At 45.3% G+C, this 18,327-nt stretch overlaps 1 protein-coding gene across 2 annotated transcripts in view; it reads left to right on the top strand.

Moving 5' to 3' along the window:
• The window catches only part of SLC6A4 (solute carrier family 6 member 4), a 644,456-nt gene that overhangs the window by 349,160 nt on the left and 276,969 nt on the right, over positions 1-18,327 (top strand). For both annotated transcript variants that reach the window (XM_086955089.1, XM_086955091.1), the window contains exon 2: positions 11,080-11,690. In XM_086955089.1, coding sequence (XP_086811215.1) covers positions 11,080-11,690 — 611 coding nt within the window. The remainder of the gene's footprint in view (positions 1-11,079; positions 11,691-18,327) is intronic.

Below are 18,327 nucleotides of genomic sequence, written 5' to 3'. Positions count from 1 at the left end.
ATCCAGGAGATGGCAAGATTGACAATCTAAACAAGGAATTGAAGCGGGCAAGCCTCAAATTTGAGTGCACTGCAAATGCCCGACAGGCGTATTTCAAAACTCCACAAATGTAATCAAAATTCAGTCCTTTTATTATAGATGTCTTCAACGCATTTCTCAATTGTGCTGGTTACATGGTAAACGGTTAAAAGTATAAATGCTTCTACATGGCAGCTGTGTATCAACCTCTTGCTGTCGTATGCCCATACTTTTAAACACATCTTTCAGTGACTTCTTTATTCCCAATGCATTTCGAGCTTTTATTGTAGCTCTTCGTCAGGGGATCACTATAAGTTTAAGAAAACATAGCTGTTAGAATTTAACATGGCCCAACCATATATTTCACATAACAACTAATTTTTGAAGAATCTTTAAACTAATTGACAGTGTCCCGCTATGCGCCGTGACATGGCGCTACGAATTTACACATGCAAAAACGAACATCATCGTACATTTCCTTGAACTGTGGTTGGCTGTATTATAGTCAATGTTAAATAATTAGAAGCCAATATCTACTGTGAATCAAGTTAACACGCGTAAACTTCTTCTCCCTACCTTCGATCGTGCCCGCCTCCTGCTTTTCCAAAATTTCATCATTACTTGACCACCCAACATCTTGTGTCTTAATAGGTGTGACACGGGGCTCCACCCCCCTGTGGTAACCAATGTGCGGTGAAACGATAGGTAAACCACATGAAAAACTACAACCTCCATAATACCATCTGATGACCCGCGGTTTACCCGCCACTTAATGCACGTGATGTAATTCAAACATGTTAAGAAATTCTATGAACAGTTTAAACTCGTATATCCCACCCTCCCTTGTTAGATTTCACTTCTGTCAATCTGCCACCTGGTTGGCTGATCCTGAGAGATGTTCGGCCATCATCAAAACATTGTGCTCCAGGCAGTAATCCCAAACGTTCCTGGCCAGATCAGAGAGGGCCTTGGACTGCGTATCCCCCAGATGATTGATATAGAGGACATTGTCAATCTTCAGCAGGACACAAGTTTGCACTCGGTCCTTGGTACAACATTTGACTGCTCTGCCGTGGACCATCCTCCGCTGGTGCTGAAATTCCCTCAATAAGCATTCCAACCGGAACCGCTGGCTTCGGACTCGATCACGAGATCCAGTTGTGATCCGAAAATAGCACAACCATTCCATGCCTCCATATTGGATAACCCCCATTGGAGCACCGCAATGACGTCATCCGACAGGGGAACGTACTGGGAGTATGTGAGGCCGTGGCAAAGGTGAGTTGCTTTCAACTGTCGCAAGGTCCAGAAGTTTAGGGGCCCTGGAAAAATTGCTTGAATTGAGGATGACCACAGGCCTACCACCCTGGCTATCTGTTGGAGGGAGGTCTTTAGTTTTGCCAGTGTCATCCTCATCTCATGAAGAATTTTGGCCATCTTCCTGAAGGGAAGGCTCAGTGTAGTTGCCACTGAATCGATCAAAAACCCCTATAAAGGTGGTTAAGAGCAAAGGTGCCAACCTGGACTTCGCTTGGTTGATGACAAACCCCAGGGATTAAAGGAGATCGACTGCCATCTGTAGGTGATGGAACATAGCATGCAGGCATTTGTCCATAAGCAGCATATCATCATACACCAGACGCTCTCAAGCGTTCTATCACCGGTCTCAGAACCTTGGTGAAACAACAAGGGGCAGGTGACAGGCCGAAAGGTAGCGAGGTGAACTCCAAAGTTTGGCCCTGCCATTGGAATTGGAGAAACCAACGATGCGGCGGAAAGATGGGTACCATGAATAAAGCACCCTTGAGGTCCAACCAGACCATACAGTTGTTGGGCTAGAGACGGTCGCATAGGATGTGGCTGCCCTCCATCTTGAGGTGGCGGTACACCGGTCACTTATTGAATTCCTGGAGATTGATCACTGGGCATTGAACCCCGCCCTGGTTGTGGAACAGAAACGGATTGCTTATAAACCCAGAGGGGTGTTGCTTGGAAAGACAGATTGCCCCTTTGTCTAACAGTTCCTGCACCTCCCACAGATTAAGGGTGGCCTCCTGTCTGGTGAAAAGGATGGGGTCGGAGGACAGGTTGAAAGGGGGACCTGCAGAACTCTATGTGGAACCCTATACTGGTTGGAGCACCTAGGCGTCGGAAGTGAGAGCCAGCCAAATGTCTATACACTGTGCTAGTCAACCCCCAAGCGACTGCAAGAAAATTCACTGCGTGAATTGGAGTTGACTCCGCCACCCTGGGGTCCATTACAATGACCTCTGTGGTCCAACTGTCCTCTGGTGGGGTAAAATCTCCTGAAGCACGAGGATCACTGACAACATTTGGATCGCTGGCCCCTGCCAGAGGTGGAGCAATGGAAACAGCCAACCGAGCGCACCCTACCATGGATGGCCCAGGTGGAAACACGCACATTGAATATGCACTTGACAGTTGATTGGGCTATGTCAAGTAAACTGAATGTCGAGACAAATATGTTGAGCTCTTTGACAAACAGGTTGCCAAACACCAACTCCGGGCCACCTGGCGTGCCTCTGAGGTTGCCAACTCCCCTAGCTTGGGGCCAATCTTAATTAGCAAAGACTTGCGCCTCCCCGTAGAGACAGCGCAGTTGGCATTGCAGAGAAATATAATGGTCCTGTTGGGCCCAACAGGACAGTACACCTAGGGGGATCAAAGTAACGGATGCCTTGGCGTATCTATCGTGCGTATACACAGCGGAAATGCACTCACAAATACGACAATCTTTTCTTGACTCAATTATACACAAGTATTCGTGGTTGGTGCACTACCATAATTCACTCTTACCAAGTGAAAACATTTTCTAGCACAATTCAATAAATCAATTGAAATAATATTTACAATTATGCAATTCATGCAAAGATGCAGAATCAAAATTAAAGTGACATTTGTGAAAAGAAGATTCATCCAGCGTAGTACATTGCTTCTTTTATTCAAACGCACTGTTGCTTGAACTTCTTAATTTTCAAATAACGTAGATTTACAAGCTTGTCAAACGGCAAATCCCAATGCATTTTGGGTGCTGATTTCACCCTTCTTCAGGGGAAAAAGCCTAAGGAAACATATAGCAAAATCAATACTGATACTACAGATCATAGTAGAGACTTAACAAACATCAGGGGGGTTTCCAACTCCCCTAGCTTGGGGCCAATCTTAATTAGCAAAGACTTGTGCCTCCCCGTAGAGACAGCGCAGTTGGCATTGCCGAGAAATATAGTGGTCCTGTTGGGCCCAACTGGACAGTACACCTCGGAGGATCAAAGTAACGGATGCCTTGGCATATCTGTCGCTATACGAAATATCTTTACGAGTGGGCCAGTGACGTCTAGGAGCTTATCCTGGCAAGACCACTAGGAGCGATTGATATTCTTCTTAGTGTCCTTAATGTATTTGGCCAGTAAAGTGGCCATAGGTGTATCTCTCTCAGGTGTGACTGCCACTTTCCCATCCAAAGATGGTCGGCAGCATTCCGCCCGAAGGTAGTTTCTAACCTCCTGATCAAGGGGTTTACGGAGCCTACCGGCCACATATTTCGCCATGTCACCGCCGGGAATCCACTCAGAAGAGCAGGGATGCAGGAGTTCCTCGGATCTAAGAGTTCTGACTGAGCGTCAGTGGGTTCCTCCGCAGTGGGCTGTGACCCAACGAGGGGATTGGATGATGCTCTCCAGGACCGCTGGCAATCAGAGTCACCTTCCTCATAGGGGAACCAACTGAAGGCAGAGGGGTTGAAGTGGGTGTGGTCTCGCTGGGTTGCAAACAGCCAGTGGGGTTGGCCAATTCCGCGGGCGTAGACGGGTTTGGCCCTAAAAAAAAACTTTTTAGCCTCGCAAAAGCATCCAGGTCTACTCTTGAGTCTTGTGGGCGTTTGTGCGGCTTCTCAGAGTGGGGGGCAGAGGTCGGCTTCGGAGGTTTTGGGGCCAAAGGCCAAGACAGGTCTTCCCTCAGTGCAAGGGGTAGCAGGCACCGTTTATGCCATATACAGGAGTCTCTTTTCTTGAGGGGCCATTGTGTCTGAGACCACCTTAATTATGGAGGCATCTACTACATCGCTAAACTCATCTGTTTTGGAGAAGTATTAAATGTCCTCCTCCTCATAATATTCCCCATACCCCTCCATGGGGTCTGTGAGGTAAGGATACCTGGTCTAAACGTATGCATCAGTGGCCACCCATCAGGTAAGAGGAAATCCGATTATATGTGGGGGGACACCAGTAGCGTACAACAGCCTGCACTAGCCCTTTAGGCCCTTAATAAAGGAGGCTGACGGCTAACCCCAGATCTTGGCAGGAATAGGAGATTGGCAGGCAAAAAGCCCTGAAGGCCCGAACAAGATATGTATAATTTTAGGGTATGGCCTAAGAATGCAGGATCGCAGTCCTTGCAAGGCTCCAACAATGGGTTTAAGCCAGGCAGACAACTCGCCCTCATTCAAATAAAACAGGCACAATCCGCTCTGAAATGGCAGCTTGGGCAACATCTGCCTCACGCAGGAGTCACTGGTCCGGACTAAGCTCCAGGCTGAAGGGCACTCAGTTCATTATTGCCACGGGCGGAGGCGCTCAGCAATGTCTGAAACTGAGGCGCGCTCCGTGGCCCAACAAGACGGGGAGCGTCCTAAGCAAGGCGCGGGAAAGTGCGCGCTCTCTCTGGCAGTTGGCTGTCTGCCGCGCACCCTGACACTGAAGCCCTCAGATGAGGGATATTGACATGGAAAGCGACTGTGAAGGAGCGAAACAGAGTTCCAGCAGCCGCTTCTCAAGGAGGTGCAAGCATGTTGTATCTTGCCATTTCGTTTTGATCTCTGTCCCTTTAATGCCTGCATTCCTTTTAGATCTTTATTGCCTTTGGAGTTCTCTCTCTCTGCTGGGACTGGCAGTTGCTTGCTAGCCTGGAGAGGGACACCAGCTGATGTTAGTAGCTTGAAATAAATAACCTATTTACCTCTTCTTTTATGTGGTCGTTGTAACTTCCTCAACACAACATTTTGGCGATGGAAGCCTAGCAAGCGTTGGTGAAGAAGCTACTGTAAGGTGACTAAGCAGCTGGTGGAGAGAACTGCGCGTGCAACGAGAATTGTGAGAGTTTTATTACTATGCCCCATGTGTAGTAAATGCGACCAATGGAAATTTTGTCGTGACTGGGAAAAGTGAAGCATTGACCAAAGACTTGCCGCAAGAAAAGGAAGAAAAAGTAACTTCACTACAGAAGAGTCACAGGAAATGAACAACACGGTGTGAGTACTGTTTACTCATTTTGCCAGCTGTAGTGTGTACGACGGTGCCAAGTTGCTTTAAGGGACACTCGGAGAAAAACAGGAAAAGGAAAGTATTTTGGGTTTAAGGCCGTGTCTCTTACCGGCGCGCACGAGAAGGAGTGTGCGACATTTGAAGGCCGCCAACGAATCTTCTGAGAACGCGGCAGAAAGGAAGGCTGCCATTGTTGCTTCGGTGGCGCGCATGACTGCAATCTCGAGCTCACCACGACTCACGCAGCGTGTTGACGTTGCGCGTTGACGTGCCGGCTGCCATATTTCCGCTTCCTGAGTAACAAACGGTTGCTAGGTAACGCGGAGGAGCGCAGAAGAAGGCACAAACGCGTAGAATTTTTTTTATAAAACTGCAACGGTACGTGAGTAATTGGGATAATGACACAAACAGTGCAACTTGTGGTGTAAGGGGATTACAGAATTAAAATCGGATAAGAGAAATTTTAGTGTTTTTGGTCACGAGGAACATTTTGGGCATAGAACACTTGTTGGTGTTCAAAGGACAGTTCAGGTAGTCAAAGTACTACCAGTGGTGCAGTGAAGCAGTGGAAAGACTCACTGTGGTGGTACTACGTGTGTGTACAGGGAGTTGTGTTGAGACACAAGTCAGGTGTGGATACAGCGATGGAGAGCAATAGTGTAGTTATGCCACCATTGTTCTTACAACAGATTGGAGACCCTCCTATCGAATGGGAGGAGTGGATCAAGGTTTTCGAAAATTATATTGAGGTGATTGATGGGAAAGACTTCAGCGCAGCAAGGAAAAAAGCGCTATTACTGAGTACTTTGGAGAAAGAAGGTCAGCATGCCTTCAAATTTTTGTCTCCGGGGACAAATGCAGAAGGGAGAGCTATTACTAACTTGTATTTGGAGGCTAAAGCACGCTTAAAGAAAAGGTACTCAAAAGAAGTGAATATAGTAATGGCTAGACACAAGTTCTACACGCAGCCTCAGCGACAAGGGGAGAGTGTGGATCAATTTGTGACTCGCCTCCGTGAGCTGTCGTTGAAATGCAACTTTGGAAACATCAGGGATGAGATGATCAGGGACCAGCTCATCGTCCAGTGTGGGAACAAGAAGATGCAAGAAAAGCTGTGGGCGGCAAAGAATCCCAGTTTGCAAAATGCCATTGACATTGCAAAGATTGTAGATGAATCTGGTGCATGTATGAAGGAGATGGAACGGAAGGATGCTTCAAAAGAGAACGTGTCGTGTGTGGAAGTTGTTGAGGAAGTGGGAGCAGTTGGTGGAAAGAAATCCTATGAGAAGGGGGAAAAGTCACTTGGAAGGAAAACATTTAATATTAGTAACAATAGTGACTCGTATAGGAGTAGAGACAAGATGTTCTCAAGGTGTGGTAGCACCTACCATACTTCAGAATATAAAAAATGCTTTGCTATTGATAAGGATTGTTTGAAGTGTAGAAAGCGTGGACACTTTTCAAGAATGTGTAAATTTGCGACTAAAGGGAGGGTTGCAGTTGTACAACGGGAACAAACAGAGGTAGCAACTGTTGATAGTGAGGAAGGTGCAAATAAGATTTTGGTGGTGAGTGATGAAGAGTTGGATATGAATCCAAGAAGGAGGGTGAGACCGAAGGCAGTGTTTGAGATTGATGGTGTGATTGTTGAGTTGATGGTGGATTCGGGGTCCTTTTGGACAATCATTCCAATGTGTTTGTTTAGTGCGAATTGGCCGAAGGTTGTGCTAGAGGCAAAGGATATCAATCCTGGCGGGTTCCAGGGTGAAAGAATAGTGATTTTGGGGTTCATGTCTGCTGTCATTTCGTTCAGAGGAAGATCTGTGAGAGGTAAGGTATATGTGGCACAGTCTGGTCCAGCGATATTGGGATGGGGACACCAGTATGATCTCCACATTGTTTTGAACCCGAGGGTTGTGGACCAAGTGATGGTAGTGGACGAGGTGACTACTCTTTCTATTGTTGATGGGATGCCGGAGTTGTTTAAAGAAAAGATTGGTGAATTGAAGGGATATGTGCATAGGATCATGTTAAAGCCTGATGCTGTTCCCTTACAACACAAGGTCAGGAAGGTACCTATTATAGCTAGAGCTGAGGTTAAGAGAATGTTGAGTGAAATGTTGGAACAAGGAGTCATTGAGCAGATTGAGACTTCATCTTGGATTTCGCCAGTCGTGATCACGACCAAATACGACGGCAAATACAGGTTCTGTGTGGATTTACGCACACTTAATCGTAACATTGTTGTGGATGGTTTCCTCTTCCCAATATTAACGAGTTGGTGCTGTTGTTGAAAGGTGGTAGGTTTTTTTCAAAGCTTGACTTACGGAGTGCCTACCACCAGATCAGACTACATGAGGAGTCTAAGCATTTGACGGCATTTATCACGTCCGAGGGTATTTTCCAGTTTACCAGGATGCCGTTTGGGTTGGCGTCGGCAGCAGGAGTATTCCAGCGTATGATGGGTTCGGTGCTGAGTGGGGTGGAAAATGTTGTGCATTTTCAAGATGACGTATTATTGTTTGGCAAAACAAAGGAAGAGCATGATGTAATCTTGAAGACGGTCCTAAATAAGATGGAGTTGGCTGGTTTGACCTTGAGGAAGGATAAATGTAAGTTTGCGGTGGAGGAGGTGGAGTACCTTGGTTACACTTTGTCGGCGGATGGTGTGAGGCCGAAGCGTGATTTGTTGGAATCAATACGGAAGGCACCGACACCTGGTGATAGAGATCAGTTGAGATCATTTCTCGGTCTCATAGAGTATTACGCGAAATTTGTTCGGAATTTTGCGGACAAGACGGAGAAAATAAGGTTACTACTTAGGAAAGGTTGCAAGTTTAGTTGGGGTGAGGAACAAGAGTGCTTTTGTGGGAATAAAAAAAGAGATATGTGAAGCTGGCATCTTAACACCGTTTGATACAAATAAAGAGTCTGTTTTGACCGTTGATGCGAGCGGTGTTGGCTTGGGTGCTGTGCTTGCACAGGTTCATTCTTCAGGTATGAAGACTGTTGCGTTCGCATCCAGGTCCCTCACTGTTTCAGAGAGGAATTACTCCATAATTGAGAAGGAGGCTCTGGCTGCGGCTTGGGGGTGTGCTTATTTCAGGATGTATCTGTGGGGATCTCTTTTCAGAATACAGACTGACCACAAACCCTTAGTTAGGATATTGTCCCCTGGTGGAGCAGGCAAAGGGTCTGCGAGAATGGCAAGGTTGGCTGCGAAGCTCCAAGAGTATTTGTACAAAGTGGAGTATATTCCGGGTTGGAAGAACAATTTGGCAGATGGTTTGTCTAGACTTCCGTTACCCTGGCAAGAGGTGGATCGTACAGGCGTTGAGTCATCTTTGAGTGAAGGCTCTGTAGCGCCAGTGGGTGATGTTGTGGAGTTTTGTTCTGGTGCAATTGGAAAGGAGAAGTGGGATGAATGCATGGCTACTGATGATGTGTTGAAGAAGGTGAAGGAGTTGATTGTTGGTGGGTCAAGGCGTGAGAGCACTCTTGACTGTGCTGTCAGACCATTCTTGAAGGTGCTAGATGAACTGTCTATTGTGGATCATGAAAGGAATATAATAATGAAGGATGACAAGTTTATTCCTCCACAGGATTTGAGGTTCACTTTATTCAAGCTGGCACACGAAGGTCATCTGGGCCAGTCACTTACTTAAAAGAGATTGAGAGAGTGTTTTTGGTGGCCGTCAATGGATCAACATATTTCTGATTGGGTCGAGAGGTGTTCTGAGTGTCTGGAAAGTGAGAAGAGGCTAAAATTGGGCAGTCAGATAACACATGGGTCTATTGAAGATCCTCTTGCTCCTTGGTATTCTGTTTGCATGGATTTTGTTGGTCCATTCAATGGTCTTAATGAGGATTTGAGATTTGCCCTTGTCCTGATTGATGTTTATTCTAGGTGGTTAGTGGTAAAGTTCTGCAGGGAAATTAACCACTAGGATGACGATTCAGTTGTTATCTGAGATTTTTAGGGAGGAAGGATTTCCTTTGAAGCTCATTACAGACAATGGGACTCAGTTAACTTCTGAGGAAATGAGAAAGTTCCTTTGTGCGTGTGGAATTGTGCATTCTAGGACAGGTTTTTACAACCCACAGGGCAATGGAATGGTTGAGAGGGCGAACCGCATGGTGAAAGGGGCTATTCAAATGGCTATGGTGACTGGTAGCTCTGTGAGAAGCATGGTGGAAGAGTTGGTCTGGGCGTACCGCACGACTGTTAATTATTCTTCTGGTATGGTTCCTTTTACTGTTATGAGAGGTCGTTGTGCTGGCACAAAGTTGCTTCCTGCGTGGATGAAGGAGTGTGTGAGTTTGGGTAATCTAGAAGGTGAAAAGGGTGCCGTGAAGTCCACACAGGATTTTTCTCATAACATCAGGGTCAATGACCTTGTAAAAGTCAAGCCTGGACGGATTTCGGGTGGTTTGACCAAGTTTAGGGGACCATACAAGGTCAAGACAGTCCATGAAAGGTATGTTGTTTTGGATAATGGTGAACACTGGAACCTCAGAAGAGTTGCTCTTTTCAAGAGACATACTGAGGTGGGTGCTGGTGACAAGGTTCAATCTGATAGGGGTGCCAGTGATGTGTGTGATGGTGGGAAAGCGGGGGACTCGACCAAGACAAGGAGACCTCCATCATATTTGAGAGATTACTTTTGTGATGATCCTTAGTTTTTTTTAAATTCAGTTTCTTTTCTTTTCTTTCTTTCTTTTCTTTATGGTGAAGGAATGAGGATATGTTGTATCTTGCCATTTCGTTTTGATCTCTGTCCCTTTAATGCCTGCATTCCTTTTAGATCTTTATTGCCTTTGGTGTTCTCTCTCTCTGCTGGGACTGGCAGTTGCTTGCTAGCCTGGAGAGGGACACCAGCTGATGTTAGTAGCTTGAAATAAATAACCTATTTACCTCTTCTTTTATGTGGTCGTTGTAACTTCCTCAACACAACAGAGCACTTCCAACTAATCAGAAAAGACAAAAAAATCACAAGGAGTAATAAAGAAACGTGAAAGGGACCAGAGTCACAATACTTAACTGATATAGCTGCCAGCAGCGAAGAGAGAGGGCAATAGATAAAAGACAACACCGTTTACGGAGGATGGCAGCGCCTGATTTGACATGAACTTGAATATTTACAAACTTCATTGTTCCCTGGAGTTATGGAAAATGAAGTTTTTGTTCTTGTTATTGTTAACAGTTTAATATGGCTGCTATTTCAATAAATGAAAGAAGAGCACAATCCTCCCCTCCGAGTCCTGCCATAGAATTCTGTTCCACCTGATCATGACTGGCCCAGTGATCCCGCACCCAGTTGTCTATCTCTTGAATCTATCCTTTTGACTGCCCCTCCTGACTCTTTATTTCTTCTCTACATCTCTTTCTTCTAAACGTGTATTCCTTCCGTGTATTATGACTGTTTATCTTTTTTATTACATATTGTCTGATGTATCTGCAGCTCTCTTCAATCTGCCTATTGGTTATTAGGCTGCATGCGTCTGAAGAGCTCGGCTTTCTGCTTTTATATGTTATCTTTCCTAGCTTTGGTATCTGCTGGTATTATCTACATAGCTTAGCTGCATTGTCTATAGTATAGCACCTTCTGTGTACAGTCAGTGTGCCTATCTAGTCCATCTTTTCCCTATCTAAACCATTCATCTGTTTATTTATTTTGTGCCCGACTCTTTCTTCGTCACCAGGTTCTGAAAATGTGCTAAAGTGATTGAATGAATACATATATTATAATTATTACTTTCTTATATTACTTCTTATTTAAAGGCTTCAGCAAACCATCAGTGCCTTGCAGAGAGAACCAAGCTCTCCTTATCAGCCGGGTGCAGAGACTGCTGAGGACTCATTGATATCCTGGGCTGGAGTGCCAAAGAGTAACAAATCCCCTCCTGCAAATGGACAGCAGAACTTGCCCATCTTAGTTAGAAAAATGGAAAAAGAGCTGTCTGGGCGAGAGACTAAAACACTGAACTCAGAGACTGAACCACTGACTTGCAAGACCGGAGCAGACTGCAAAGGGAATGGTCTTCTGTCCAAGAATCCTAAAAACTCCCTGCGGCTGCCAGATGACCTCAACAAAGTGCACCCCAGCCCTGGAGAGAAAGGGGAGCCAGGGCGCATCTCCAATGGGTACTCAGCTGTTCAAAGCACTATCCTAGGCAGTGGTACAGGGGATCCAGAGGACACCCAGAGCACTACTACTGTGCCCATGACTACCACTCTTACTGCCTGCGGGATCCAGACTCAGCAGCTCCTTGAACTGGAAGAGAGAGAGACATGGAGCAAAAAGATGGACTTTCTTCTCTCAGTCATTGGGTATGCAGTGGACCTCGGCAATGTTTGGAGGTTTCCATATATCTGTTACCAGAATGGAGGAGGTGAGTGGAAAACTCAAAGTATTACTTAAAAGGAAAACGTTTGTAATACTGTTGTAATAAATAAAGCTGGTTGTTTAGCTTTTTGGATGAGGCACTGTCAGTATTGTATTGACATCTATGATGCCTTCAATCAGATATGCATATAAAATTAACGCTGGTTTTCTTGGAAAAACCAACAAGCAGATTTTCCTTAGCTAGATAACAAACATGCAAAAACTATGTTTACAATAAAATTGAATTCAACGTAGCAATAAAATCAAAGACAGTACATGTCTCACAACATAAGGTATGAGCTCCAACACATGGCATAGTGATAGTGAATAGTGACATAAGTGAAAAACAGGAAATCAAAACTGTATACTGGAGGGCAATACAAGTTAAAACAAAAATGTACTACATTTTGTAGCACAATTCCAACGAACCACTGTGAATATCAGTCTAAATGTATGAGCATCGAGGCTTCAACCTCTTAAAACATGTCCATGTGTTCTACAATATGATTAGATGGTCACACCAACAAGAATGAGTTAAAGAAACATATTTTATTCCACCATTTTCATTTCACACACATTGTTAGAAAACATGGGCATGTTTGACTTACAGGGCCGGACTGGGAACCACAACCGGCCCCGGCAAAGTGCTCGGTAGGCCCCCCCCTCCCCACTCGGGGGGTTGGAGGGGCTGCTGAGCACTTTGCCGGGCCGGTTTTCGGACGATTTTGGTACAGGGCCGATTTAGCAGCTATGCTGCAAAAGCGGCCATGTAACAAAAACGACCCCCATGGGCCCAAAACCGTCCCCCAACCGTGCGGCGGACTGGGGTATTGCCCGGTGTCCGCTATGGCCAGTCCGGCCCTGTAGACTTACCATAAAGGCAAGTTGCCCAAAGGCCGGCTATCTGTTAGAGTATTCCTCACAAAGTGTCAGGACTGACGAATTTGGCCTAAGGATATGAAAAACTAATTCTTTAAAAAAAAATAGTACCTTTAGTGTACTACTCCTTAGGTCCCAAACATGATTTGCAACCTAATGGATGCGGAAAACCAAATCAGAACAAGCAAATCAATAAATCTAATCAAAAAGTTTATTCAATACAGCAGCAGCCCCAAGCGCAGAACTGTGCCATAATGCTGGTAACACCACCCAGAATGAACCTGGAATAACCTGCCAACAAGTGGCAAATCTGCATGAGCCAACCAATATTGCTTTTGCAATGCTTTTGGCATTTGTTTTCAATGCCCCCAATACAGACATTGTGCGTAATCGCCTAGCATACTAACACCTGCTACCAACAGAACCCTCCAGCTCATTGAAAAGTTGAGTATCCTACAGACAAACTGGTTACCTATAATGTCAGCTTGTATTTGGATTGGTAACAATGCCATTACAGTGATTATGCAATTCGACAAATACCTGACAGTGTCAAGTTGGGACAAAAACGCTTGGTACGCCAGCAAACAATATTTTGATCAATCTCCAACCCTATATCTTGATCAGGCATAAAGTTATCCGACAAGTACATAAAGCGTTCTTAACCACATCGCTGCGGTACGATTTACCGCCCGGTGTGGGCCCCAATGTTAATGGGTGTGGTCATGACGGAACGGTTCCGTCATGAGCACAGCTCAACCGATGCTCATGACGGAACTGTTCTGTCATGAGCATCGAAGGGGTTAAGGAAAGCAGCCTGTATGTACTTGTCAGATAACTATATGCCCAACAATAATTTGAGGGCTGTCTAATACGCTCAATATGTGTGCATATTTGGAATGTTTTCGTAAGGCCCACATGGAGAAACTGTATTTAGAGGCTAGAGGTGGGGACATAGCTACTTCCCCAGGACCAGGCCGCCCTACAGAATGAATAGTTTCTTAACTGTAACTCCTGTTTTCTTGTAGGGGAATTTCCGTTATAGTCATAAGCAATGAATAGTCCCACCCACATGCAGAGACACTGGAGCACCTTTTCCATAATACATCTTCCTAAGTATAGATTTTCACCTTTCTTCAGGAAAGCCTGCAGAGTCACTTAAGAAGGAAAAAAGATTATGCAGCCTATAGGAATAGGCTACAATGACCCAATTGTTCATCTTGTACTCAAATAAGCAGCCAGGAGAAAACAAATGTGTATAATTTCATTATGTTTTAAGAAAACAGCATAAATCTCTTTCACAAACCCTGTGTTTTTTATAGAAATGAAGGAGTGTAGCCCCATGGGCTGTCATTATATGAGTTAAAAATAGAGTCTATGCCTTTAAGAACCCAGGGACCACCAATATCCCACATTATGCTCAGCAGGTGGCAGTTGCATCAGTTGTTTTTTGAGGCGATGCATTGTAATATTTAGGTCCCATGGTTACCTCTGTCCACTCCACTCTACTCCATCAGGGAGCAGGGAGGGTTGCTTAGGACTATAATAGAAATTCCCCTTGGAGAGAACAGGAGTTATAGGTAAGAAATAATTCCTTCTCTCGAAGGGGATTTCCATTGATAGCCATAGCACTGAATACAGTAGCAAGCCAATACCTATAACAGCAGTTGAGAAGACAGATGATGAACTAAGGTAGCCATTTAAGAAAATAGATTTCTGAGGGAGGCCTTTCCTACTTGAGTGTCTGCTCTCGCACCAGAGCCTAGGCAATAGACTTTGGTAAATGTATGAACAGAGCTCCACGGGGCCGCTTTGCAAATATCTGGTATAGGGATATTCCTCAAAAAAGCAGCAGTAGCCGCTTTACCTCTAGCGAAGTGCACTTTAGGTTTAGCTGATAGTGTCGTGTTAGCTTTTTGTTAGCATATTAGGGTACAGGGAACTATCCATTTGGAAATGGATTGCTTGGAAGTGGATAATTCCATTAGGACCGGACTATAGTTGATAAACAGTTGGTTTGATCTGAGTATGTTACGTGTCTTCTCAAGAGATCTTGCAACTGGAGTAGAGTGTTGGTATTGATATGGTTTGATTAACACTGAACTCTGAAAAAACCGTAGGAAGGAATTTTGAGTGACTTCAGATAACCACTTTGCTGGAGTGAAAACTGTGTGTGGTACATGAGAGCATAATGCTTGGATCTCGCTAACCCTGCAGGCTGTTGTCATCGCCACGAGGAAAGCTTTTTTCCTTGACAGATGTTGTAGAGATGCCTTGTGAATGAGCTCAAAAGGATGCTGTATAAGTTGTGAAAGGACTACACTGAGTTTCCAGGGAGGTGAAGGACTCCTAATGGGAGGGAAAACCTTCTTCAACCCTTCTAGAAAATCCTTTATCACAGGAATTTTGAAAGAAGATGTTCGTGAATTATATTTTCTGTATGCAGTAACAGCTGCCAAGTGAACCTTTCTAGGAGAGAATTGCAAGCCAGATTTTGCCAAATGTAGTAATTATGGAAGAATTACAACTTCCTGGTAAGTTGTAGAGTCCACGTTCTTAGAGGAACATCAATTGCAAAATTTCTTCCATTTGAAGCCATATGCGGAACATGTTGAAGGACGCTTAGCTTCTTTGAGGATGTCCATGCAATCTGTGGCAGATTATAGTGTCCGTACTGCACTAGTTCAGGAGTCAAACAACCAAATGCAAGGAGAGATTGTGGTGAACCATAAGGCCTCCAAAGTTCGTTAGCAGGTCTGGTCTGCAAGACAGCTTGAGATATGGACGCCCTGACCAGTGAACAAGGTCCATGTTCACTCTGGAGCTATTAGGATCATCTAGGCTCTTGCATGGGACAGCTTAATAAGGACTAATAGGATCAGGGGAATCAACGGAAAGGCATAGAGAAATTTGCTGGACCAGATGATCCCTTTGGCATTTCATGTTTTCTGCAGTGGCGAAAATGTCAATGGCTGGAGTGCCCCACAATTTAAAGATGTTTTGTACGGTGTTGTTGTGTAAGACCCACTCATGGTTTTCTTGCAGACTCTGCTGAGAGTCTGCCTGAGCATTTTCGACACTCGGAAGGTGAGTTGCCATGATCATCAGGTTCCTGGCAATGAGTCATTTCCAGATTGTTTGGGCCTTGTGTGATGGGGCCTGGACCTCGTTCCTCCCTGCTTTTTGAGGTTGTACATGGTGGTTATGTTGTCCTTCTGAACAAGCAGGGACTGGTATCTGAGCAATGAACTTCAGCACTAGATGGACTGTGCATAGTTCAAGGAGATTGATATATCATCTCTCTCTGTGACCACTTTCCATGAATTTGGAGGTGATCCATATCGGCTCTCTACCTCAGTAGCGATGCATACGTCACTATTGTTTGAGGTGAGGAAGAACCTCCCAATCAAATGGCATACCTTGCAGAAGGATGGCTTGGGAGCCCCACCATTTCAGGGACAGCTTTGCCTGAAGGGATAGTTTTATCCTGTCTTCTCAATTGCCTGTCAGTTGGTCCCACTGGGCCTCTAGACATTCCTGAAGGGGATGCATGTGGAGATGGGCCTTCGGTGCGAGGAAGATGCAGGAGGACATGTAGCCAAGAAGAGACAACACTGTTCTCACTGATAGATGAGAGGCTTTCAAGAGAGGATGACATTTCTGAAGGATCGATAAGCGCCTCTCCTCTGAAGGACACACTCTGGCCTGTATTGTGTCAATGGACACTCCAAGGTAATGTAAGGTTTGAACCGGGATAAGCGTTGACTTGCTGAGGTTGACATGAAGCGCTAAAATTTGGAGGAGATTGCAAGTCCAGTTGTAATGAAGTTGGGCTTCCTGAGACGTTAACACCTTGATTAGACAATTGTCTAGGTATCGGTAGACAAATATTCTGAGCTTCCTGAGATGGGAAGCAGCCTCTGCCATGCACTTGGAGAATGTTATGGCTGCTTACTTCAGGCTAAATGGAAGTACTTGGTACTAATGGAGGTCCTGCCCCACTGTGAACCTCAGGGACTACTGATGCTTTTTGGCGATTGGAATATGAAAGTATACGTCTTAAAGGTCGATGGAACAGAGCCAATCCCCCTAGTGTAATTGGGGATAGGTTTGTCGTAATGCCAGCCTCCTGACCCTTTCTCGCAGAATCCATCTGTTGACTGTTTTGAGGGCGAGTATGGGACTGAAATCACTCTCATCTTTCTCATCGGTCTCATCTGTCCCTCATTGTTTGTGAGTAATGGGCTGCACCGCCTGCTTTTGTAAGAGGATGCTGACTTTATCATAGCAACCGGATTTGGAAACTGGATGGTTTTGGAGGTATGGGCGGTGGAGGACTGGTAAGTCTGAGACAATATCCATTTAGCAAAATATTCAGAACCCAGGCATCTTGTGTTATGTTTTGCCTCTTTGTCAGATAACGAGAAAAGCTCCCCCCCCCACCAGAGTGGGTAACAGGAGAGTGGGAAGCAGTAATTCAGGGTTTTGTTCCTGATGAAGGTTTGCCTCCTTGAGCAGGGTGCTGACTGGATCTTCCCCTAGTCTGCTTCCGTTGGTATGGCTGATAAGGTCGTTGGTGCTGTTGCTGCTGTTGGCGCCGCTGATACTACTGAGAGGTTTGACCCATCTGAGAATAGAAATGGCATTGGTAGAGCCTGAAAAATGTCCTCTGCTCTCTGGGTCTTTATAAGCCAACTGCCTTGAGAGTCTCCATTTCTGCTTTCATTCATGCCATTGCATCATTAGTTTGGCTTCCGAAGAGGGTAGTACTGGAGAATGGGAGATTCAATATCCTCCGTTGAGACTCTGGCTTGAGGGATGTGAGGCGGAGCCAAGAATGTCTTCCCACAGCGACGCCTTGGTACTACTCATGTGCCGTTCAAAGAGAAGAATCTGCTGCAACACTAATGATTTGGTTGGAAAACATTAATCTTTCATTTAGGATTTCCGTGAAGTCTTCCCGTTCATCTCTGCGGAGATGTTCAGCGAACTGTGACATGGATTCCCATAATGCCCTGTTGTACCTGCAGAGAAGTGCAGTTGTACTAGCGGTTTAAATTGTGGTTATTGCAGTGCTGCAAACTTTACAACCCGCTGAGTCTAACTCTCAACTCTCCTTATTGGGCGGCACTGTGCGAGATTCTTTTTGCCGTTTCACAATAACTGAGTCTGGAGATGGGTCAGTATGGAGAAAGGCAGGATATTGTTCTGGAGGGCATTATTTATTTTGAAGCCTCGATGGAGCTGGTTTAACAGTGGCTGGAATTGGGAAAAGATCCATAGCCAGTTCTAGGAGATCTGGCACGAGTGGCAGCAAAGATCTTGATGATGACCTGTGTTGAATTGTTTCAAATATTACTGGTGTTGTAGGAGTGGGAGTCAACATAGCAATATTGAGTTTTGCAGCTCCTCTCACCAAAGCCTCTTGGAACGTGGTGATATCATTCACTGATGATATGCATTGAGGTGGATAATCCGAAAGTGTTGGGAGAGTATTGTCCGGCAAAAATGAAAGATGTATCCATGGTATGATGTCTAGACCAAGACCATTGTGAATAGTGACTATGGCGGAAGTGCCTGGTAGTTGGAGATGAGTGCCTTGTGCTATGATGGTGGCGGCTTGAATGATGGTGTGATATACATCGAGATCTGGACCTCAGTGTGGGAGTGTCTGGTGCCGGTGTAGGAAGCACTGGAGGAGGAGGAGGAGGAGGAGATAGAGCTGGTGGATGAGAACATGGTTTGACACTTGAAGAAGGGGAGCATGT

The sequence above is a fragment of the Lissotriton vulgaris genome, chromosome 2_1 (assembly GCF_964263255.1).
Source record: "Lissotriton vulgaris chromosome 2_1, aLisVul1.2, whole genome shotgun sequence".
Classification (NCBI taxonomy): domain Eukaryota; kingdom Metazoa; phylum Chordata; class Amphibia; order Caudata; family Salamandridae; genus Lissotriton; species Lissotriton vulgaris.
This window is presented reverse-complemented; position numbering and strand designations above follow the sequence as displayed.